This window comes from Oncorhynchus mykiss, chromosome 11 (assembly GCF_057628025.1).
Source record: "Oncorhynchus mykiss isolate SJ-2025 chromosome 11, ASM5762802v1, whole genome shotgun sequence".
Lineage (NCBI taxonomy): Eukaryota > Metazoa > Chordata > Actinopteri > Salmoniformes > Salmonidae > Oncorhynchus > Oncorhynchus mykiss.
The window spans coordinates 86,887,919-86,915,000 of NC_143032.1; the positions used below are offsets into that span (position 1 = coordinate 86,887,919).

Genomic DNA, 27,082 nt, shown 5'->3' on the forward strand with positions numbered 1-27,082 from the left:
CCTTCTGACCCTAAGTAGCCAGATCGCATCTACTATCCTTTTGACCCTATGTAGCCAGTTCCCATCTACTATTCTTCTGACCCTATGTAGCCAGGTCCCATCTACTATCCTTCAGAGCATATGTAGCCGGATCCCATCTACTATCCTTCTGACCCTATGTAGCCAGATCCCATCTACTATCCTTCTGACCCTATGTAGCCAGGTCCCATCTACTCTCCTTCTGACCCTATGTAGCCAGGTCCCATCTACTATCCTTCTGACCCTATGTAGCCAGGTCCCATCTACTATCCTTCTGACCCTATGTAGTCAGGTCCCATCTACTATCCTTCTGACCCTATGTAGCCAGGACCCATTTACTATCCTTCTGACCCTATGTAGCCAGGTCCCATCTACTATCCTTCAGACCCTATGTAGCCAGATCCCATCTACTATCCTTCTGACCCTATGTAGCCAGGTCCCATCTACTCTCCTTCTGACCCTATGTAGCCAGATCCCATCTACTATCCTTCTGACCCTATGTAGCCAGGTCCCATCTATTATCCTTCTGACCCTATGTAGCCAGGTCCCATCTACTATTCTTCTGACAATATGTAGCCAGGTCCCACCTACTATCCTTTTGACCCTATATGGCCAGGTCCCATCTACTATCCTTCTGACCCTATGTAGCCAGGTCCCATCTAATATCCTTCAGAGCCTATGTAGCCAAATCCCATCTACTATCCTTCTGACCCTATGTAGCAAGTTCCCGTCTACTCTCCTTCTGACCCTAAGTAGCCAGGTCCCAACTACTATCCTTCTGACCCTATGTAGCCAGGTCCCATCTACTCTCCTTCTGACCCTATGTAGCCAGGACCTAATCTACTATCCTTCTGACCCTATGTAGCCAGGTCCCATCTACTATCCTTCTGACCCTATGTAGCCAGGTCCCATCTACTATCCTTCTGACCCTATGTAGCCAGGTCCCATCTACTATCCTTCTGACCCTATGTAGCCAGGTCCAATCTAATATCCTTCTGACCCTATGTAGCCCGGTCCCATCTACTATCCTTCTGACCCTATGTAGCCAGGTCCAATCTACTCTCCTTCTGACCCTATGTAGCCAGGTCCCATCTACTATCCTTTTGACCCTTTGTAGCCAGGTCCCATCTACTATCATTCTGACCCTATGTAGCCAGGTCCCATCTACTATCCTTCTGACCCTATGTAGCCAGGTCCCATCTACTATCCTTCTGACCCTATGTAGCCAGGTCCCATCTACTATCCTTCTGACCGTATGTAGCCAGGTCCCATCTACTATCCTTCTGACCCTATGTAGCCAGGTCCCATCTACTATTCTTCTGACAATATGTAGCCAGGTCCCACCTACTATCCTTTTGACCCTATGTAGCCAGGTCCCATCTACTATCCTTCTGACCCTATGTAGCCAGGTCCCATCTACTATCCTTCAGAGCCTATTTAGCCAGATCCCATCTACTATCCTTCAGACCCTATGTAGCCAGTTCCCATCTACTATCCTTCTGACCCTATGTAGCCAGGTCCCATCTACTATCCTTCTGACCCTATGTAGCCAGGTCCCATCTACTATTCTTCTGACCCTATGTAGTCAGGTCCCATCTACTATCCTTCTGACCCTATGTAGCCAGGACCCATTTACTATCCTTCTGACCCTATGTAGCCCGTTCCCATCTACTATCCTTCAGACCCTATGTAGCCAGATCCCATCTACTATCCTTCTGACCCTATGTAGCCAGGTCCCATCTACTCTCCTTCTGACCCTATGTAGCCAGATCCCATCTACTATCCTTCTGACCCTATGTAGCCAGGTCCCATCTATTATCCTTCTGACCCTATGTAGCCAGGTCCCATCTACTATTCTTCTGACAATATGTAGCCAGGTCCCACCTACTATCCTTTTGACCCTATATGGCCAGGTCCCATCTACTATCCTTCTGACCCTATGTAGCCAGGTCCCATCTAATATCCTTCAGAGCCTATGTAGCCAAATCCCATCTACTATCCTTCTGACCCTATGTAGCAAGTTCCCGTCTACTCTCCTTCTGACCCTAAGTAGCCAGGTCCCAACTACTATCCTTCTGACCCTATGTAGCCAGGTCCCATCTACTCTCCTTCTGACCCTATGTAGCCAGGACCTAATCTACTATCCTTCTGACCCTATGTAGCCAGGTCCCATCTACTATCCTTCTGACCCTATGTAGCCAGGTCCCATCTACTATCCTTCTGACCCTATGTAGCCAGGTCCCATCTACTATCCTTCTGACCCTATGTAGCCAGGTCCAATCTAATATCCTTCTGACCCTATGTAGCCCGGTCCCATCTACTATCCTTCTGACCCTATGTAGCCAGGTCCCATCTACTCTCCTTCTGACCCTATGTAGCCAGGTCCCATCTACTATCCTTTTGACCCTTTGTAGCCAGGTCCCATCTACTATCATTCTGACCCTATGTAGCCAGGTCCCATCTACTATCCTTCTGACCCTATGTAGCCAGGTCCCATCTACTATCCTTCTGACCCTATGTAGCCAGGTCCCATCTACTATCCTTCTGACCGTATGTAGCCAGGTCCCATCTACTATCCTTCTGACCCTATGTAGCCAGGTCCCATCTACTATCCTTCTGACCCTATGTAGCCAGGTCCCATCTACTATTCTTCTGACAATATGTAGCCAGGTCCCACCTACTATCCTTTTGACCCTATGTAGCCAGGTCCCATCTACTATCCTTCTGACCCTATGTAGCCAGGTCCCATCTACTATCCTTCAGAGCCTATTTAGCCAGATCCCATCTACTATCCTTCAGACCCTATGTAGCCAGTTCCCATCTACTATCCTTCTGACCCTATGTAGCCAGGTCCCATCTACTATCCTTCTGACCCTATGTAGCCAGATCCCATCTACTATCCTTCTGACCCTATGTAGCCAGGTCCCATCTCCTATCCTTCTGACCCTATGTAGCCAGGTCCAATCTACTATCCTCCTGACCCTATGTAGCCAGGTCCCATCTACTATCCTTCTGACCCTATGTAACCAGGTCCCATCTACTATCCTTCTGACCCTATGTAGCCAGGTCCCATCTACTATCCTTCTGACCCTATGTAGCCAGGTCCCATTTACTATCCTTCTGACCCTATGTAGCCAGATTCCATCTACTATCCTTCTGACCCTATGTAGCCAGATCCCATCTACTATCCTTCTGACCCTATGTAGCCAGGTCCCATCTACTATCCTTCTGACCCGATGTAGCCAGGTCCATCTACTATCCTCCTGACCCTATGTAGCCAGGTCCCATCTACTATCCTTCAGACCCTATGTAGCCAGGTCCATCTACTATCCTCCTGACCCTATGTAGCCAGGTCCCATCTACTATCCTTCTGACCCTATGTAGCCAGGTCCCATCTACTGTCCTTCTGACCCTATGTAGCCAGGTCCCATCTACTATCCTTCTGACCCTATGTAGCCAGGTCCCATCTACTATCCTTCTGACCGTATGTAGCGAGGTCCCATCTACTATTCTTCTGACCCTATGTAGCCAGGTCCCATCTACTATTCTTATGACAATATGTAGCCAGGTCCCACCTACTATCCTTTTGACCCTATGTAGCCAGGTCCCATCTACTATCCTTCTGACCCTATGTAGCCAGGTCCCATCTACTATCCTTCAGAGCCTATTTAGCCAGATCCCATCTACTATCCTTCAGACCCTATGTAGCCAGTTCCCATCTACTATCCTTCTGACCCTATGTAGCCAGGTCCCATCTACTATCCTTCTGACCCTATGTAGCCAGATCCCATCTACTATCCTTCTGACCCTATGTAGCCAGGTCCCATCTCCTATCCTTCTGACCCTATGTAGCCAGGCCCATCTACTATCCTCCTGACCCTATGTAGCCAGGTCCCATCTACTATCCTTCTGACCCTATGTAACCAGGTCCCATCTACTATCCTTCTGACCCTATGTAGCCAGGTCCCATCTACTATCCTTCTGACCCTATGTAGCCAGGTCCCATTTACTATCCTTCTGACCCTATGTAGCCAGATCCCATCTACTATCCTTCTGACCCTATGTAGCCAGGTCCCATCTACTATCCTTCTGACCGTATGTAGCCCGGTCCCATCTACTATCCTTCTGACCCTATGTAGCCAGGTCCCATCTACTCTCCTTCTGACCCTATGTAGCCAGGTCCCATCTACTATCCTTTTGACCCTTTGTAGCCAGGTCCCATCTACTATCATTCTGACCCTATGTAGCCAGGTCCCATCTACTATCCTTCTGACCCTATGTAGCCAGGTCCCATCTACTATCCTTCTGACCCTATGTAGCCAGGTCCCATCTACTATCCTTCTGACTTTATGTAGCCAGGTCACATCTACTATCCTTCTGACCCTATGTAGCCAGGTCCCATCTACTATTCTTCTGACAATATGTAGCCAGGTCCCACCTACTATCCTTTTGACCCTATGTAGCCAGGTCCCATCTACTATCCTTCTGACCCTATGTAGCCAGGTCCCATCTACTATCCTTCAGAGCCTATTTAGCCAGATCCCATCTACTATCCTTCAGACCCTATGTAGCCAGTTCCCATCTACTATCCTTCTGACCCTATGTAGCCAGGTCCCATCTACTATCCTTCTGACCCTATGTAGCCAGATCCCATCTACTATCCTTCTGACCCTATGTAGCCAGGTCCCATCTCCTATCCTTCTGACCCTATGTAGCCAGGTCCATCTACTATCCTCCTGACCCTATGTAGCCAGGTCCCATCTACTATCCTTCTGACCCTATGTAACCAGGTCCCATCTACTATCCTTCAGACCCTATGTAGCCAGGTCCATCTACTATCCTCCTGACCCTATGTAGCCAGGTCCCATCTACTATCCTTCTGACCCTATGTAGCCAGGTCCCATCTACTCTCCTTCAGACCCTATGTAGCCAGGTTCCATCTACTATCCTTCTGACCCTTTGTTGCCAGGTCCCATCTACTATCCTTCTGACCCTATGTAGCCAGGTCTTTCTACTATCCTTCTGACCCTATGTAGCCAGGTCCCATCTACTATCCTTCTGACCCTATGTAGCCAGGTCCCATCTACTATCCTTCTGACCCTATGTAGCCAGGTCCAATCTAATATCCTTCTGACCCTATGTAGCCCGGTCCCATCTACTATCCTTCTGACCCTATGTAGCCAGGTCCCATCTACTATCCTTCAGAGCCTATGTAGCCAGATCCCATCTACTATCCTTCAGACCCTATGTAGCCAGGTCCCATCTACTATCCTTCTGACCTAGGTCCCATCTACTATCCTTCTGACCCTATGTAGCCAGGTCCCATCTACTATCCTTCTGACCCTATGTAACCAGGTCCCATCTACTATCCTTCTGACAATATGTAGCCAGGTCCCATCTACTATCCTTCTGACCCTATGTAGCCAGGTCCCATTTACTATCCTTCTGACCCTATGTAGCCAGGTCCCATCTACTATCCTTCTGACAATATGTAGCCAGGTCCCATCTACTATCCTTCTGACCCTATGTAGCCAGGTCCCATTTACTATCCTTCTTACCCTATGTAGCCAGGTCCCATCTACTCTCCTTCTGACCCTATGTAGCCAGGTCCCATCTACTATGCTTCTGACCCAGGTCCATCTACTATCCTCCTGACCCTATGTAGCCTTGTCCCATCTACTATCCTTCTGATCCAGGCCCCATCTACTATCCTTCTGACCCTATGTAGCCAGGTCCCATCTACTATCCTTCTGACCCTATGTAGCCAGGTCCCATCTACTATCCTTCTGACCCTATGTAGCCAGGTCCCATCTACTATCCTTCTGACCCTATGTAGCAAGGTCCCATCTACTGTCCTTCTGACCCTATGTAGCCAGGTCCCATCTACTATCCTTCTGACCCTATGTAGCCAGGCCCCATCTACTATCCTTCTGACCCAGGTCCCATCTACTATCCTTCTGACCCTATGTAGCCAGGTCCAATCTACTATCCTTCTGACCCTATGTAACCAGGTCCCATCTACTATCCTTCTGATCCTATGTAGCCAGGTCCCATTTACTATCCTTCTGACCCTATGTAGCCAGGTCCCATCTACTATTCTTCTGACCCTATGTATCCCGGTCCCATCTACTCTCCTTCTGACCCTATGTAGCCAGGTCCCATCTACTACCCTTCAGTTCCTATGTAGCCAGATCCCATCTACTATCCTTCAGACCCTATGTAGCCAGGTCCATCTACTATCCTTCTGAACCTATGTAGCCAGGTCCCATCTACTATCCTTCAGAGCCTATGCAGCCAGATCCCATCTACTATCCTTCAGACCCTATGTAGCCAGATCCCATCTACTATCCTTCTGACCGTATGTAGTCAGGTCCCATCTACTATCCTTCTGACCCTATGAGGCCAGGTCCCATCTATTATCCTTCTGACCCTATGTAGCCAGGTCCCATCTACTATCCTTCTGACCCTATGTAGCCAGGACCATCTACTATCCTCTTGACCCTATGTAGCCAGGTCCCATCTACTATCCTTCAGACCCTATGTAGCCAGGTCCATCTACTATCCTCCTGACCCTATGTAGCCAGGTCCCATCTACTATCCTTCAGAGCCTATTTAGCCAGATCCCATCTACTATCCTTCAGACCCTATGTAGCCAGTTCCCATCTACTATCCTTCTGACCCTATGTAGCCAGGTCCCATCTACTATCCTTCTGACCCTATGTAGCCAGATCCCATCTACTATCCTTCTGACCCTATGTAGCCAGGTCCCATCTCCTATCCTTCTGACCCTATGTAGCCAGGCCCATCTACTATCCTCCTGACCCTATGTAGCCAGGTCCCATCTACTATCCTTCTGACCCTATGTAACCAGGTCCCATCTACTATCCTTCTGACCCTATGTAGCCAGGTCCCATCTACTATCCTTCTGACCCTATGTAGCCAGGTCCCATTTACTATCCTTCTGACCCTATGTAGCCAGATCCCATCTACTATCCTTCTGACCCTATGTAGCCAGGTCCCATCTACTATCCTTCTGACCGTATGTAGCCCGGTCCCATCTACTATCCTTCTGACCCTATGTAGCCAGGTCCCATCTACTCTCCTTCTGACCCTATGTAGCCAGGTCCCATCTACTATCCTTTTGACCCTTTGTAGCCAGGTCCCATCTACTATCATTCTGACCCTATGTAGCCAGGTCCCATCTACTATCCTTCTGACCCTATGTAGCCAGGTCCCATCTACTATCCTTCTGACCCTATGTAGCCAGGTCCCATCTACTATCCTTCTGACCGTATGTAGCCAGGTCACATCTACTATCCTTCTGACCCTATGTAGCCAGGTCCCATCTACTATTCTTCTGACAATATGTAGCCAGGTCCCACCTACTATCCTTTTGACCCTATGTAGCCAGGTCCCATCTACTATCCTTCTGACCCTATGTAGCCAGGTCCCATCTACTATCCTTCAGAGCCTATTTAGCCAGATCCCATCTACTATCCTTCAGACCCTATGTAGCCAGTTCCCATCTACTATCCTTCTGACCCTATGTAGCCAGGTCCCATCTACTATCCTTCTGACCCTATGTAGCCAGATCCCATCTACTATCCTTCTGACCCTATGTAGCCAGGTCCCATCTCCTATCCTTCTGACCCTATGTAGCCAGGTCCATCTACTATCCTCCTGACCCTATGTAGCCAGGTCCAATCTACTATCCTTCTGACCCTATGTAACCAGGTCCCATCTACTATCCTTCAGACCCTATGTAGCCAGGTCCATCTACTATCCTCCTGACCCTATGTAGCCAGGTCCCATCTACTATCCTTCTGACCCTATGTAGCCAGGTCCCATCTACTCTCCTTCAGACCCTATGTAGCCAGGTTCCATCTACTATCCTTCTGACCCTTTGTTGCCAGGTCCCATCTACTATCCTTCTGACCCTATGTAGCCAGGTCTTTCTACTATCCTTCTGACCCTATGTAGCCAGGTCCCATCTACTATCCTTCTGACCCTATGTAGCCAGGTCCCATCTACTATCCTTCTGACCCTATGTAGCCAGGTCCAATCTAATATCCTTCTGACCCTATGTAGCCCGGTCCCATCTACTATCCTTCTGACCCTATGTAGCCAGGTCCCATCTACTATCCTTCAGAGCCTATGTAGCCAGATCCCATCTACTATCCTTCAGACCCTATGTAGCCAGGTCCCATCTACTATCCTTCTGACCTAGGTCCCATCTACTATCCTTCTGACCCTATGTAGCCAGGTCCCATCTACTATCCTTCTGACCCTATGTAACCAGGTCCCATCTACTATCCTTCTGACAATATGTAGCCAGGTCCCATCTACTATCCTTCTGACCCTATGTAGCCAGGTCCCATTTACTATCCTTCTGACCCTATGTAGCCAGGTCCCATCTACTATCCTTCTGACAATATGTAGCCAGGTCCCATCTACTATCCTTCTGACCCTATGTAGCCAGGTCCCATTTACTATCCTTCTTACCCTATGTAGCCAGGTCCCATCTACTCTCCTTCTGACCCTATGTAGCCAGGTCCCATCTACTATGCTTCTGACCCAGGTCCATCTACTATCCTCCTGACCCTATGTAGCCTTGTCCCATCTACTATCCTTCTGATCCAGGCCCCATCTACTATCCTTCTGACCCTATGTAGCCAGGTCCCATCTACTATCCTTCTGACCCTATGTAGCCAGGTCCCATCTACTATCCTTCTGACCCTATGTAGCCAGGTCCCATCTACTATCCTTCTGACCCTATGTAGCAAGGTCCCATCTACTGTCCTTCTGACCCTATGTAGCCAGGTCCCATCTACTATCCTTCTGACCCTATGTAGCCAGGCCCCATCTACTATCCTTCTGACCCAGGTCCCATCTACTATCCTTCTGACCCTATGTAGCCAGGTCCAATCTACTATCCTTCTGACCCTATGTAACCAGGTCCCATCTACTATCCTTCTGATCCTATGTAGCCAGGTCCCATTTACTATCCTTCTGACCCTATGTAGCCAGGTCCCATCTACTATTCTTCTGACCCTATGTATCCCGGTCCCATCTACTATCCTTCTGACCCTATGTAGCCAGGTCCCATCTACTACCCTTCAGACCCTATGTAGCCAGATCCCATCTACTATCCTTCAGACCCTATGTAGCCAGGTCCCATCTACTATCCTTCTGAACCTATGTAGCCAGGTCCCATCTACTATCCTTCAGAGCCTATGCAGCCAGATCCCATCTACTATCCTTCAGACCCTATGTAGCCAGATCCCATCTACTATCCTTCTGACCGTATGTAGTCAGGTCCCATCTACTATCCTTCTGACCCTATGAGGCCAGGTCCCATCTATTATCCTTCTGACCCTATGTAGCCAGGTCCCATCTACTATCCTTCTGACCCTATGTAGCCAGGACCATCTACTATCCTCTTGACCCTATGTAGCCAGGTCCCATCTACTATCCTTCTGACCCAGGTTCCATCTACTATCCTTCTGACCCTATGTAGCCAGTTCTCATCTACTATCCTTCTGATCCAGGTCCCATCTACTATCCTTCTGACCCTATGTAGCCAGGTCCAATCTACTATCCTCCTGACCCTATGTAGCCAGGTCCCATCTACTATCCTTCTGACCCTATGTAACCAGGTCCCATCTACTATCCTTCTGACCCTATGTAGCCAGGTGCCATCTACTATCCTTCTGACCCTATGTAACCAGGTCCCATCTACTATCCTTCTTACCCTATGTAGCCAGGCCCCATCTACTATCCTTCTGACCCAGGTACATCTACTATCCTTTTGACCCTATGTAGCCAGGTCCCATCTACTATCCTTCTGTCCCAGGTCCCATCTACTATCCTTCTGACCCTATGTAGCCAGGTCCCATCTACTATCCTTCTGACCCAGGTCCCATCTACTATCCTCCTGACCCTATGTAGCCAGGTCCAATCTACTATCCTTCTAACCCAGGTACCCATCTACTATCCTCCTGACCCTATGTAGACAGGTCCCATCTACTCTCCTTCTGACCCAGGTCCCAGCTTCTATCCTTCTGACCCTATGTAGCCAGGTCCCATCTACTACCCTTCTGACCCAGGTCCCATCTATTATCCTTCTGACCTATGTAGCCAGTTCCCATCTACTATACTTCTGACCCTATGTAGCCAGGTCCCATCTACTATCCTTCTGACCCTATGTAGCCAGGTCCCATCTACTATCCTTCTGACCCTATGTAGCCAGGTCCCATCTACTATCCTTCTTATCCTATGTTGCCAGGTTCCATCTACTATTCTTTTGAATCTTCGTAGCCAGGTCCAATCTACTATCCTTCTGACCCTATGTAGCCAGGTCCCATCTACTATCCTCCTGACCCCGGTCCCATCTGCTATCCTCCTGACCCTATGTAGCCAGGTCCCATCTACTCTCCTTTTGACCCAGATCCCATCTACTATCCTTCTGACCCCGGTCCCATCTACTATCCTCCTGACCCCGGTCCCATCTACTATCCTTCTGACCCTATGTAGCCAGGTCCCATCTACTATCCTTCTGACCCTATGTAGCCAGGTCCCATCTACTATCCTTCTGACCCTACAGTGCCTTGCGAAAATATTCGGCCCCCTTGAACTTTGCGACCTTTTGCCACATTTCAGGCTTCAAACATAAAGATATGAAACTGTATTTTTTTGTGAAGAATCAACAACAAGTGGGACACAATCGTGAAGTGGAACGACATTTATTGGATATTTCAAACTTTTTTAACAAATCAAAAACTGAAAAATTGGGCGTGCAAAATTATTCCCAGCCTTTTTATTAGTCCCAGCTATAACATGTAGTTTGATGTCAATATTGTTCTACAATGTAGAAAATACTGAAAAGAAAGGAAAACCCTTGAATGAGTAGTAGGTGTGTCCAAACTTGTGACTGGTGCTGTATATATTTACAAAAACATTTATATGGGGGATTGGAAATGATGCAGACAATTACATTGATGGAAGCTACAATCTATCTGCAATATTAAAGCTGATCTACCCCTAAACATAAAAATAAACAAATATGTTCTCTTGTTCGAGATATGAGTGTTTAAAATAGCTTCCAGAGAAGGTCAGGTAACTGTTGTCTTGTTCGAGATATGAGTGTTTAAAATAGCTTCCAGAGAAGGTCAGGTAACTGTTCTCTTGTTCGAGCTATGAGTGTTTAAAATAGCTTCCAGAGAAGGTCAGGTAACTGTTCTCTTGTTCGAGATATGAGTGTTTAAAATAGCTTCCAGAGAAGGTCAGGTAACTGTTCTCTTGTTCGAGATATGAGTGTTTAAAATAGCTTCCAGAGAAGGTCAGGTAACTGTTCTCTTTATGACACGGCGTCCGTCTCCAGGCAAGTGAAGTCTCTGGCTCCAGAGGAGTGGTGCAGGACTCCAACCTGAGTGGACTAGCTAACAGGACCTCTTCACATAGAGACCCTAATCTCCCTCTGTCTTCAGCCTCATTAACTCTCAGGTTCCAAAGGGCTGCAGGACCCCAACCTGGCTGGACTAGCAGGATTAAAGTCCTTGTTCTCATTGCGAAGGGCTGTGATCTCAGCGGAGGTCCTATGATGGAATCAAAGTGGCAGATCGCTCAGGGGGATGAACAGAATACCAGGACCTGGCAGAGGAAAGAAGGAGAGGTATGACGCATCAGAGGACAGGGATTAGTGTAATGTCCATTTTCATTTTCATTTGACCTTAATGTAACCAAATAAATTAGTCAAATGAGACTCAATTTCTTTTTCAATCAAGTGCAGGCTTAACTGAAAGACACCAGAATATAATAAAGATTTTTATTGAATAGTTTGGGGTAGACCTCATCTCCCAAGAATGCTCCTCAGAGCCATATGCTGGACAGCTGGCATCGAAACCCCCATGCTACGGGAAAGGAGTTCCAATCATGGGCTTTGATAGGTCAAGAATTGTAATGTCTTAAAGGAACAGTGTAATGAATAGGTAAAGTACTGTAGCCATGTATTAAAGAACATGTTCTAAAGTGGCCTACCTGGTTAAATGCTTGCTGTTTGGGGTTTTAGGCTGGGTTTCTGTACAGCACTTTGAGATATCAGCTGATGTACGAAGGGCTATATAAATAGATTTGATTTAATTTGAAATAAAGGTGACCTGAAACACTAACGCAGACAATCACACAGACCTTAAACACTAACACACACACAGACCTGAAACACTAACACACACGCAGACCTTAAACATTAACCCACACACAGACCTTAAACTTAACATACACACAGACCTGAAACACAAACACACACACACACACACACACAGACCTTAAACACTAACACACACACAGACCTGAAACACTAACACACACACAGACCTGAAACACTAACACACACACAGACCTTAAACACTAACACACACACAGACCTGAAACACTAACACACACAGAACTGAAACACTAACACACACACAGACCTTAAACACTAACACACATACAGACCTTAAACACTAACACACACACAGACCTGAAACACTAACACACACACACACACAGACCTTAAACACTAACACACAAACACACACTCACAGACCTGAAACACTAACACACACACACACACACAGAACTGAAACACTAACACACACACAGACCTGAAACACTAACACACACACACACAGAACTGAAACACTAACACACACACACACACAGAACTGAAACACTAACACACACACACACACACACTCACAGACCTGACACACACACACACACACACACACATGCATACACACACACACACACTCACTCACAGACCTGAAACAGGAACCCACACACATACTCACAGACCTGTTAACTTATTCAGTTTCTTAAGAACACAGTTATTATTAGAGGTTTAGATTATTATATAATCACCTGGTACACGCCGGGGACACGATAAGAGTCACTGGCAGGGAATTCGTAACAACTCCTGTGAAGTGTGTGTGTGTGTGTTGGGGGAGGGTTGTTCCATCCTGTTAAGTACTACAGGAAATGACTAGCTATCCCAGTTAATACTCACGTATCAGCGTCTAGTAAAAGTACCATCTATGCAATCAAATGCATTCCTTTCTATAGCGTCCCCTGACCCTAACCCCCTCAGCAGCTACATCAACACAAGGCGCAGAATGACACGGAACCATCTGGAGAAAGTCAGACATTCAATCGAAAAAGTTACTGGAAAATGTCCGGAAATACAATAAAAAACATTGTTATTAAATATTCAGAAAGTTTATCAAAGTTTTGCAATAGCCTCAATGCTCATGATGCCGATTTAGATTTAATAAAGCACAATAACTTAGGAAAACATACCTACAGCCTCTAGTCTTCTTGGGTAGATGCTACAAGCTTGGCACATCTGTATTTGGGGAGTTTCTCCCATTGTTCTCTGTGGATCCTCTCAAGCTCTGTCAGGTTGGATGGGGAGCATCGCTGCACAGCTATTTTCAGGTCTCCCCAGAGATGTTAGATTGCATTCAGGTCTGGGCTCTGGGTGGGCCACTCAAGGACATTCAGAGACTTGTCCTGAAGCCACTCCTTTGTTGTCTTGGCTGTGTGCGTAGGGTTGTTGTCCTGTTGGAAGGTGAACCTTCGCCCCCAGGCTGAGGTCCTGAGTACGCTGAGTGAGCTGGAGCTGGTTTTCATCAAGGATCTCTCTGTACTTTGCTCCATTCATCTTTCCCTCAATCCTGACTAGTCTCCCAGTCCCTGCCGCTTCCATCACCATGCTTCACCATAGGGTTGGTATTGGCCAGGTGATGAGCTGTGCCTGGATTCCTCCAGACGTGACCCTTGGCATTCAGTCCAAAGAGTTCAATCTTGGTTTCATTAGACCAAGGAATCAATTATCGCAAGGTCTGAGAGTCCTTTAGGTGCCTTTTGGCAAACTCCAAGCGGACTGTCATGTTCCTTTTACTGAGGAGTGGCTTCCATCTGGCCACTCTACCATAAATGCCTGATTGGTGGAATGCTGTAGAGATGGTTGTCCTTCTGGAAGGTTCTCCCATCTCCACAGAGGAACTCTGGAGATCTGTCAGATTAACCATTGGGTTCTTGGTCACCTCCTTGACCAATGCCTTTCTTCCACGCTTCAAGATTGCTTCGATCACGTGGACTGGGACATGTTCCGGATAGCCTCAGACAACAACATTGATGTTTATGCTGCGAGTTTATTAGCAAGTGCATCGGTGATGTTGTACCCACGGCGACTATTAAAACCTTCCCAAACCAGAAACCATGAATTGATGGCAGCATTCGCACAAAACTTAAAGCGCAAACCACTGCTTTTAACTAGGGCAAGGCAACCGGAAACATGACCGAATACAAACAATGTAGCTATTCCCTCCACAAGGCAATCAAACAAGCTAAGCATCAGAGACAAAGTAGAATCACAATTCAACGGCTCAGACATGAGAGGAATGTGGTCTACAGTCAATCACGGATTACAAAAAGAAAAACCAGCCCCGTTGCAGACCACGATGTCTTGTTCCCAGACAGACTTAACAACTTCTTTGCTCGCTTTGAGGACAATACAGTGCCACTGACACTGCCCGCTACAAAAACGGGCGGACTCACCTTCACTGCAGCAGACAGGAGTAAAACATTTAAACGTGTTAACCCTCGCAGGGCTGCCGGCCCAGATGGCATTCCTAGCCTCATCCTCAGAGCATGCGCAGACCAGCTGACTGGTGTGTTTACGGACATATTCAATCAATTCCTATCCCAGTCTGCTGTTCCCACATGCTTCAAGAGGGCCACCATTGTTCCTGTTCCCAAGAAAGCTAAGGTAACTGTGGGGCGGCAGGGTAGCCTAGTGGTTAGAGCGTTGGACTAGTAACTGAAAGGTTGCAAGTTCAAATCCCTGAGCTGACAAGGTACAAATCTGTCGTTCTGCCCCTGAACAGGCAGTTAACCCACTGTTCCTAGGCCGTCATTGAAAATAAGAATTTGTTCTTAACTGACTTGCCTAGTTAAAAAAAATATAAAAAAATCTCCCCGTAGCACTCACTTCCGTCATCATGAAGTGCTTTGAGAGACTAGACAAGGATCATATCACCTCCACCCTGCCTGACACCCTAGGCCCACTCCAATTTGCTTACTGCCCCAAAAGGTCCACAGACAACGCAATCTCAACCACACTGCACACCCATCTGGACAAGAGGAATACTGTAAGAATGCTGCTCATCATTAAACTAATTAAACTAATTAAACTAATCATTAGACCCCGCCCTGTGCAACTTCCTGGACTTTCTGACGGGATGCCCCCAGGTGGTGAGGATAGGAAACAACATCTCCACCCTGCTGATCCTCAACACTGAGGACCCACAAGGGTGCGTTCTCAGCCCTCTCCTGTACTCCCTGTTCACCCATGACTGCGTGGCCAAGCACGCCTCCAACTCAATCATAAAGTTTGCAGACGACACTGAGTTGGAGGCGTGCTTGGCCTCACTGGCGTGCAGTGGTAGGCTTGATTACCAACAACGACGACACGGCCTACAGGGAAGTGAGGGCCCAGGGAGGTGAGGTCAGGAAGGTGAGGTCAGGAAAATAACCTCACACTCAACATCAACAAAACAAAGGAGATGATTGTGGACTTCAGGAAACAGCAGAGGGAGCACCCACATCGACGGGACAGTAGAGGTAGTCACTTTTAAGTTGCACATCCCGGACAAACTGAATTGGTCCACCCACACAGACAGCGTGGTGAAGAAGGCGCAACAGCGCCTCAGGAGGTTGAGGCAATTTGTCTTGTCACCAAAAACACTCACAAACTTTTACAGATGCACAATCGAGAGCATCCTGTCGGGCTGTATCATTGCCTGGTACGGCAACTGCTCCGCGCACCACCGTAAGGCTCTCCAGAGGGTAGTGAGGTCTGCACAATACATCACAGGGGGCAAACTACCTGCCCTGCAGGACACCTACACCACCCGATGTCACAGGAAGGCCATAAAGATCATCAAGGACAACAGGCAACCGAGCCACTGCCTGTTCACCCCACTGTCATCCAGAAGGGGAGGTCAGTACAGCATCAAAGCTGGGACCGAGAGAAAAAGAGTGGCTGCTGCCAACATACTGACTCAAATCTCTAGCCACTTAATAATTAAAAATTGGATGTAATAAATGTATTACTAGTCACTATAAATAATGCCACTTTATATAATGTTTACATACCCTACATTACCCTACCATACCCTACATACCCTACATTACGTACAGTATATACTGTACTCTATACAATCTACTGCATCTTGCCTATGCCGTTCGGCCATCACTCATCCATATATTTATGTGTACATATTCTTAATCATTCCTTTACACTTGTGTGTATAAGGTAGTTGTTGTGAAATTGTTAGATTACTTTTTAGATATTACTGCACTGTCGGAACTAAAAGCATGAGTATTTCGCTTCACTCGCAATAACATCTGCTAACCATGTGTATGTGACCAATAAAATTAGATTTGATTTGATTCTTCCCGATCGCTAAGTTTGGCCCGGTAGCCAGCTCTCGGAAGAGTCTTGACAAGTCTATGCCTTGACATAATCCTTTCTCGGAGCTCTACGTTTCTGTTTTATTTATTTGTCATTTATTTGTAATACATTTGCAAAATGTTCTAAAATCCTGTTTTTCCAAATTTTATTACATTACAGCCTCTAAAATGTATTACATTTTTTAAAAATCCTTATCAATCTACACACAATACCCCACGATGACATCACAATACCCCACGATGACATCACAATACCCCATGATGACATCACAATACCCCACAATGACATCACAATACCACACAATGACATCACAATACCACACAATGACAAAGCGAAAATGTAAAAGGTCTGAATACTTTCCGAATGCACTGTAGCGGTAGGCCTACTGTATTGATCAAATACTTGTTATTCATTACTCTGTAGGGATGTTTTATGAAAAGTAGTTTAGTGAGAATTTTTTCAACATCCATTGATACAGTCCACATTATAGACCGTCGCATGCTGGGCCTTTTCACAGTGTTGTAACTTACTGGATAAATGAAGAGAGAAAGAAAAAGAAAGAGAGAGAGAGGGCCGAGCTGGAGTATTCCCTCCAGCCGTGAGAGGAGAGGAGAGGAGAGGAGAGGAGAGGAGAGGAGAGGAGAGGAGATCCAGCTACAACAGATCTTTACCACATGCTTCCCCACAGCTTCTCTGTGTAGAACGAGGCTGAGAAAATGAAGTGTTGGGGTATTTTGGAGCTGTGCTTAACATTACCATGACAATAGTGACACTCGACTTCTCCTCCATCTAGCTTTCCAGACCAAGGGCCCTTGTCCCGTTCGAATAAAACTTTTTGCAGCAATCACTGACGTTCTGTTCTCTTTTGTTCCCCCGAGCAGAGACAGAGGTAATAGGCGTAACACTTTCTTTAAACTGTTCCAAGAGGAGAAATGTATCCTACTCTAGTTAGAGAGATGTTATGAAATCTATCCTACTCTAGTCAGAGAGAGGCTGTGAAATCGATCTTACTCTAGTCAGAGAGATGTTATGAAATCTATCCTACTCTAGTCAGAGAGATGTTATGAAATCGATCTTACTCTAGTCAGAGAGATGTTATGAATATCCTACTCTAGTCAGAGAGATGTTATGAAATCTATCATACTCTAGTCAGAGAGATGTTGTGAAATCTATCCTACTCTAGTCAGAGAGATGTTATGCCAAATGCTAAGAAATAAACAAACAAATAAACAAATTAACTTTGCGGTGACTCTGGTGCTTCGTGTCAACAGGCATCTTTCGAATCCTCAAATCATTTCAATAGAAAATAAAACGCAACGGAATCTACAAAAAATGAACATCTCCCAAACATGAACATCGACCTCACTGTATTACTAATATTAAAACAAATATTTGCATATATATTATAATATTTAATATTTTGGGGGAAACCATTTTCAAATGTTGAGCATTAATTCAAATAATAATGTAGGCCTACATATTATGAAGAAATGTTTGTGTTTATATTCATCTGAAACTTCAGTCTATATTTGGGGAGGGGTGAGGTGAGGGGTGAGGTGAGGGGTGAGGAGGGGGGTGAGGGGTGAGGGGGGGTGAGGTGAGGGGTGAGGTGAGGGGTGAGGGGTGAGGGGGGGTGAGGTGAGGGGTGAGGTGAGGGGTGAGGAGGGGGGTGAGGTGAGGGGTGAGGAGGGGGGTGAGGTGAGGGGTGAGGTGAGGTGAGGGGTGAGGAGTGGGGTGAGGTGAGGGGTGAGGGGTGAGGAGGGGGTGAGGAGGGGGGTGAGGTGAGGGGTGAGGTGAGGGGTGTGTTTGACAAAAGTCAGTTAATAAACTGAGTCACTGCTTCATTCAGCCAGTTAAACTGAGTCACTGCTTCATTCAACCAGTTAAACTGAGTCACTGCTTCATTCAGCCAGTTAAACTGAGTCAGCCAGTTAAACTGAGTCACTGCTTCATTCAGCCAGTTAAACTGAGTCACTGCTTCATTCAGCCAGTTAAACTGAGTCACTGCTTCATTCAGCCAGTTAAACTGAGTCACTGCTTCATTCAACCAGTTAAACTGAGTCACTGCTTCACTCAACCAGTTAAACTGAGTCACTGCTTCATTCAACCAGTTAAACTGAGTCACTGCTTCACTCAACCAGTTAAACTGAGTCACTGCTTCATTCAACCAGTTAAACTGAGTCACTGCTTCATTCAGCCAGTTAAACTGAGTCACTACTTCATTCAGCCAGGTAAACTGAGTCACGGCTTCATTTAACCAGTTAAACTGAGTCACTGCTTCATTCAACCAGTTAAACTGAGTCACTACTTCATTCAGCCAGTTAAACTGAGTCACGGCTTCATTTAACCAGTTAAACTGAGTCACTGCTTCATTCAATTACTGACTTGCAGCATAAAGAAGACCTCTGCAGAAGTCTGACAACACTCCTTTCCCAACTCTGTCAGCCTGAAAACAATTCTACATGACCGGTTGTATTAGACGTAGTGCATTGTAAAGGCCTATAGCTATTCTATATAAAGATAAATTAACCTTGTGTAGATATGAGGGAAAAAAAACTGCAACCAGTGAATTTAAACTAAAAGACTATTTCCTGAAAGTGTCGTCTGCAAAACTTGAGTTTGTTCCATATCTGGTTAACTTGGCATGGCCCGCAGCTGGGTTGTTGTTTGGGATGGTCGCGCAGCTCAAGGCCTTTGATTGGAGAGAACGATCAGTAGATAAATAAACAGGTCTATCTGGAAGCAAGTCAAATCTTTAACCCCCAAAACAGGACAAAACGCTCCTTTTGTGTTGCTTTTTGAAAGACACCCAAATGTCAATGTTTATTCCTTCTGGTAAACAGGACTATTTAGAAAGCGAGAGCAGCAGCAACGCTCCAAGCTCCTCCTGACGTAACAGTAGCCCTGTTTCAATGCTACAAGATACAATCCAGGCTGCGTGGGTTATTTGTGTTTTATATCGAACGGTCAAAAAGATTAGTAAATAACTAATAACCCATATCCATGTTTTCCAAAATAGTGAGTCAATATAACAGAAAAGCAGTTTGTCAACAGTCACATTAGGGTGAATGAACAAACAGAACAACAGTCACATTAGGGTGAATGAACAAACAGAACAACAGTCACATTAGGGTGAATGAACAAACAGAACAACAGTAACGTTAGGGTGAATGAACAAACAGAACAACAGTAACGTTAGGGTGAATGAACAAACAGAACAACAGTAACGTTAGGGTGAATGAACAAACAGAACAACAGTAACGTTAGGGTGAATGAACAAACAGAACAACAGTAACGTTAGGGTGAATGAACAAACAGAACAACAGTAACGTTAGGGTGAATGAACAAACAGAACAACAGTAACGTTAGGGTGAATGAACAAACAGAACAACAGTAACACATGACATAATATGGGTCGCCTACATCACCGAGCCAGTCAGTCTTACAGTGGAATTAGAGGGTTTTTCTAAGCAGCGAATACATATTCTTATAACAATCTAATCTTCTCTGGATTGATAGGCTTTAATACACTATTCAGGTGTCTTAAAGAGACAAAACAACACAGCACTTACTTCCTTTAAATCCTGAACCTTTTTCCTTATGTTTTTGACAGGAATCATATTTATTCAACATTTATATTGAAAGTTTGGATGTGACATTGACACATCCCACTAGGCTCACACTGGTTGAATCAACATTGTTATAACAACATTGAACCAACGTGGAATAGACGTTGAATTGACGTCTGTCCCCAGGGGGATATGGGATTAATAAATTACTTAAAAAAATGCATTTATTTACCAATATACAATATGTACAAGTCCACCATATAGTTTCATTAAATACACAGAGACGGCCATCTGTCACCCTATATCAATGATGTTATGTTAAAATATTAAAATATAGGCAGTGAACTGTTTTTTATAAAAACCTTGCATCGTTTAATCTCTGTGTAACAAAATAGAACCGCATCTGTTGACATGTAGTATATACATGGACTACAGCAGGCCTGATGTGACATGTAGTATATACATGGACTACAGCAGGCCTGATGTGACATGTAGTATATACATGGACTACAGCAGGCCTGATGTGACATGTAGTATATACATGGACTACAGCAGGCCTGATGTGACATGTGGTATATAAATGGACTACAGCAGGCCTGATGTGACATGTAGTATATAAATGGACTACAGCAGGCCTGATGTGACATGTAGTATATACATGGACTACAGCAGGCCTGATGTGACATATAGTATATACATGGACTACAGCAGGCCTGATGTGACATATAGTATATACATGGACTACAGCAGGCCTGATGTGACATATAGTATATACATGGACTACAGCAGGAATGATGTGACATGTAGTATATAAATGGACTACAGCAGGCCTGATGTGACATGTAGTATATAAATGGACTACAGCAGGCCTGATGTGACATATAGTATATACATGGACTACAGCAGGCCTGATGTGACATATAGTATATACATGGACTACAGCAGGCCTGATGTGACATATAGTATATAAATGGACTACAGCAGGCCTGATGTGACATATAGTATATACATGGACTACAGCAGGCCTGATGTGACATATAGTATATACATGGACTACAGCAGGCCTGATGTGACATGTAGTATATAAATGGACTACAGCAGGCCTGATGTGACATGTAGTATATACATGGACTACAGCAGGCCTGACGTGACATATAGTATATACATGGACTACAGCAGGCCTGATGTGACATGTAGTATATAAATGGACTACAGCAGGCCTGATGTGACATGTAGTATATACATGGACTACAGCAGGCCTGATGTGACATATAGTATATACATGGACTACAGCAGGCCTGATGTGACATATAGTATATACATGGACTACAGCAGGCCTGATGTGACATATAGTATATACATGGACTACAGCAGGAATGATGTGACATGTAGTATATAAATGGACTACAGCAGGCCTGATGTGACATGTAGTATATAAATGGACTACAGCAGGCCTGATGTGACATATAGTATATACATGGACTACAGCAGGCCTGATGTGACATATAGTATATACATGGACTACAGCAGGCCTGATGTGACATATAGTATATACATGGACTACAGCAGGAATGATGTGACATGTAGTATATAAATGGACTACAGCAGGCCTGATGTGACATGTAGTATATAAATGGACTACAGCAGGCCTGATGTGACATATAGTATATACATGGACTACAGCAGGCCTGATGTGACATATAGTATATACATGGACTACAGCAGGCCTGATGTGACATATAGTATATAAATGGACTACAGCAGGCCTGATGTGACATATAGTATATACATGGACTACAGCAGGCCTGATGTGACATATAGTATATACATGGACTACAGCAGGCCTGATGTGACATGTAGTATATAAATGGACTACAGCAGGCCTGATGTGACATGTAGTATATACATGGACTACAGCAGGCCTGATGTGACATATAGTATATACATGGACTACAGCAGGCCTGATGTGACATATAGTATATACATGGACTACAACAGGCCTGATGTGACATATAGTATATACATGGACTACAGCAGGCCTGATGTGACATATAGTATATACATGGACTACAGCAGGCCTGATGTGACATGTAGTATATAAATGGACTACAGCAGGCCTGATGTGACATATAGTATATACATGGACTACAGCAGGCCTGATGTGACATGTAGTATATACATGGACTACAGCAGGCCTGATGTGACATGTAGTATATACATGGACTACAGCAGGCCTGATGTGACATATAGTATATACATGGACTACAGCAGGCCTGATGTCCATGTTTCCATTTCTGATTGTTTTTTAAAATAAAGGACATTTTTCTTCAGGCCAGTAATACAACAAGGTTCCATAATGTTATTGAATATAATATTTGCATAGAAAATACTAACTGGATTCGATATATTTCAGTACAGAAAAAAGTCATACTTTAAAAAAGCATGTTTGGATATGTAACAAATATTACATTTTCTGTTCTTCGGAGTAGTAGCTTCTTCCTTCAATAGCATTGGGCCAGACTGACTGGCGTCCGTTTGGAAAGGCAAGAGTTTCAACTTTGTCTGAACAACAGTCTGAGTTTGTAAGGCCATCAATGTGTTTATCTGAACAACAGTCTGATATATATATATATATGTTTTACTATGAGGAGAGTTTAAAGAAGAGGCACTAGTAGAATCAGGACAGATGCAGTCACCGTTGTCACAACACCACAGGTTCCCACAGCAGAGCCACCTGAACCGGTGCTCCTCCCCACGAACTCTGGTTCTGACACCGGGAAGTCCCCATCATCTTCCTCGTAGTCCTCTGACCCGCTGCCGTCCTCCGTCGTCACAGGAGCTTCGAAGCACAGGTTCTTCATGCTAATCTTGACATACTCGCAGATGGTCCTCTCGGTCCCGTCGCACACGCACGAATCCAACAGCTCCGCTTTTGGTATTTTGCGCATGTCTGCAATCACATTCCGACAAGCATTCGTGCAAGTTGCCCCGCTGAAAAGCTTCCCGCAGTAGATTAAATAGTCTCGCATGGCAGAGCTGCACGGCTGGTCTCTTTCACACTGCATCCGGGCCTCGGTGCAGCCCATGTTGCTAGTCCTGGGGAGGCACGGCTCGATGGCCCGCTTGGTGTTCCGGCAGATGGGGTCCGAAGCACAGCTGCAGTCCTCAAGCGCAGGCCCGTTCTTCGTCAGGTTGAGCTGCACCAGAGAGGAGATGCAGTGACTGGGACACCTCTTCCTGTCCCCTCTCAGAACAGCAGCGCACGCCTGCATGTACTGTCCATATGCGTAATGGCACCCAGGCTCTGTCTGACAGTTCATGATGGCCTGCCAGCAGATTAACCTGCGGCTGTGGGAGGAGGATGCCACCGATAAGCAGCCCAAAAACAAAAACACACAACCGACAGGCCACACCAACATGCGGGAGCTGTGAGCCAAAGCCTCAAAACTGGCCATTTTAGTGATGGCTGTGACTGAAAGGATAAAATTACATCAGCTTCATCCCTACGTATTTCATACTTCCAAAGACTGCACTAGACATAAAATATCAACATTTCAAGATAGGTAGTGTGTAAAGAGCAGAGCAGACTGCTGTACAGATCCCGTTCTGAAGTAGCTTCACTGCTCTGTTTAAAAACTCTGACAAAAGTGGTTGGAAGAAAGTTATCCATAAGTGCCCAAATAAAATGAAAACAAACAGTTTTTGAACAAAAAGCACACAACTGTTGGTTACCCATTGGTTTATTCCATTCCAGTATTTGTAGTGGAACCCCTCGGCTGCCTCAGCTCCTGTGCTTTCCTGTTCTCGTCTTCCACTATTCTAGCAGCCGCTTCCCGTCCCCTCTCTCCTCTCCGTGGACAGAGCTGAGCGCTCAATGAGTCCGTCCATAGGCTATAAGGAGCTATTACTCCGCAGAGACTGTAAGTCCACGAGACAGCGCTGATCATCGGTAATTACGTATACATAGGAACACAAACAAGTATCAGAGGAAAACAGAAACTCTGCTTCTCCCAAAGTGATCTCTCTCTCTCTCTCTTGCTCCGTTTGTCTTTCTCTACCCCCCCCCCCCCTCCCCTCCCCTCCCCTCCCCTCCCCTGTTGGCCCTCGCTGCCGAACTTCAGCAGCTTTCTTTTCTATTGGCCAGCCGCCTGTTGTAAATGTCGTCGGGCTATGGGCGGGACTCTGGGGGTGGAGTTTTGGGAACATTGGCTCATTCCTCCTCATTCCCTCTCTCCAAACGATCAACTGCAGAGAGGACAGAGGATCAACGCGTTGAACCAATGAACTCGCTTCGTGCATAATTAACAAGTTATTCTACAGTCACGGATAGGCCGATGCTATAGTATAAGCATAGATAAGAAATAAACCTAATAATTGGTGCAAAGTTTTCTTTGTCAAAAAGGAGGGTTGCAGCTGCAGATATGGGGTGCTCTGCATAACATCAAACACACACACAGAAAACAAACAAATAACAATAATTACTGGTAATGTGATGGATTGGTTAGATAACAAGGTCAACGGCAGCTGCGGCAACAGAGCAACACAACAGAGCAAACAATGCAAAAGCTAAGCAAACAATGCAAAAAGTAAAACATATTTTAACCAAGTTTCAACTACAGTGAGCTATGGGGGACTGAGTCAGTATCAATCTTGGGAACTTCATAGTCAAGTAAACTAAACGGGCCCATTGCAACGGCCAATGTACTAACACCAGATCATCTCTGCTTAAAAGATCAATATGCTTAAAATCACTCGCACAGCTGATCTGCAACCATCACTAACCACTGGGATTTATATCATTTACTAGACTAAAGGGGATTTATATCATTTCCTAGACTAAAGGGGATTTAGATCCTAGACTAAAAGGGATTTATATCCTTTACTAGACTAAAGGGGATTTAGATTATATACTAGACTAAAGGAGATTTAGATCCTATACTAGACTAATGAGGATTTAAATCCAATAATAGACTAATGAGGATTTAGATCCTATATTAGACTAATGGCGATTTAGATCCAATACTAGACTAATGGGGATTTAGATCCAATACTAGACTAATGGGGATTTATATCCATTACTAGACTAAAGGGGATTTAGATCCTATACTAGACTAATGGGGATTTAGATCCAATACTAGACTAATGGGGATTTAGAGCCTTAATTAGACTAAGGCTGGATTTGGATCTTTTACTAGACTATCAAGTTAAAGTAGCTATCTTATCTATCTTAGCTTGCATGCCTGCTTGCAAAGTTGGTAGCCTTTGTAAAGCAAGCAACAAACTGAATGTACTGAATAAGACTTACATTCCATTCCATCTGTTGCTCAGATTTGAACAGAGAAGCAGAGAAGCGTGTTTAGTTTCTTTAAAAAGGAACCGCCAGTGAGGAGGTTACAGACAACTCAACTCCTTTACATGCGGAAAATATACAGTACCTGTCAAAAGTTTAGACACACCTACTCATTCAGGTTTTTTTCTTTATTTTATTATTTTTTACATTGTAGAATAATAGTGAAAACATAACAACTATGAGATAACACATACATGGATTCATGTAGTAACCAAAAAGTGTTGAACAAATCAACATAGATTTTAGATTCTTCAAAGTAGCCACCCTTTCTTTGCCTTGATGACAGCTTTGCACACACTTGATTCCACATGTGTGCCCTCATTTTCGAGCTTCGGCCCTCCTCCTTCCCCTCGGATCGCTCCAAAATAGCCTACCTCATCACGCTGATGTATGGAAGGGCTCTCACCTGGGCTACCTCTGTATGGGAACAGCAGCTGGCCATATGAGCATAGCCTGGAGGGGTTTGTGGGAGAGGTGAGGAAGGTCTTTGATGCCCTGTTCTCTGAAGGAGAAGCTGCCCAGAAGCAATGCGGCAATACGCCTAAACTGTGGCCGACTGGTGGTGGATTTCCGTACAGCGGAGAATGTGTGGAATCCGGAAGCACTGTTCAACATGTTCCTGCACGGCGTCTCAGAGGAGGTTAACTTCTTAAGGTATAGGGGGCAGCATTTTCACTTTTGGATAAATAGCGTGCCCAATTTCAACTTACTGCTACTCATGCCAAGAATATAAGATATGCATATTATTAGTAGATTTGGATAGAAAACACTCTGAAGTTTCTAAAACTGTTTGAATCATGTCTGTCAGTATAACAGAACTTATGTAGCAGGCAAAACCCCGAGGACTAACCGTTCAGATTTTTATTTTTATTTTTTTGAGGTCTCTGTCTGTTCAGTGAGTTCTCATTGGAAAACGATATTTCTTAGGCACATGTTTTCAGTTCCTACCGCTTTACTGGATGTCACCAGTCTTTGGAATTTGGTTGAGGTTATTCCTTTGTGCAATGAAGAAGTACGGCTATCTAGGAAATGGGTAACAAAGTAGCGTTAGTTTCCTCTTGTCCTGTATTGAAAACAGATAGACCCGTCTTCAATTTGATCGATATTTAACGTTTAAAAATACCTAAAGTTGTATTACAAAAGTAGTTTGAAATGTTGGATATATATGGACGGAATTAATCTAACAAAAGCACCAATTGTGATGTTTATGGGACATATTGGAGTGCCAACAAAAGAAGCTTGCCAAAGGTAAGGCATGTTTTATATTTTATTTCTGCGTTTTGTGTAGCGCCTGCAGGGTTGAAATATGCTACTCTCTTTATTTACTGCTGTGCTATCATCAGATAATAGCTTCTTATGCTTTCACCGAAAATACTTTGTTGGCTGGATTCCCAGTATCGTCTCGGGCAGAAGATATGGCTAGCCACCCGGGATCTGAAAGGATAGTCTTAATCGTAGATCATCCAGTTTGTTTTCCAATGATTGTACGTTGGCCAATAATACAGAGGGTGGTTTACTCACCGACAAATTCTCACAAGGCACCGAGACTTCCGCCCACTGTATTTCCGTCTTTTCATCACTTGAATTATGGAGATTTGGGCCTGGTCTCTGGGAAGCAGTATATCC

At 45.1% G+C, this 27,082-nt stretch overlaps 1 protein-coding gene across 1 annotated transcript; it reads right to left on the minus strand.

The window, feature by feature from the left end:
* Nucleotides 1–20,045: 20,045 nt before the first annotated feature.
* gas1a (growth arrest specific 1a) lies at nt 20,046–24,181 on the minus strand. Its single transcript, XM_090189173.1, has one exon. The coding sequence runs from the start codon at nt 23,559–23,561 to the stop codon at nt 22,761–22,763; it is 801 nt and encodes a 266-aa protein (XP_090045299.1). The 5' UTR covers nt 23,562–24,181; the 3' UTR covers nt 20,046–22,760.
* Between the last annotated feature and the right edge of the window lie 2,901 nt (nt 24,182–27,082).

Excerpts from the sequence above, each read along its gene's own strand:
- gas1a (XM_090189173.1), bottom strand. The coding sequence starts at position 23,561 with ATGGCCAGTTTTGAGGCTTTGGCTCACAGCTCCCGCATGTTGGTGTGG.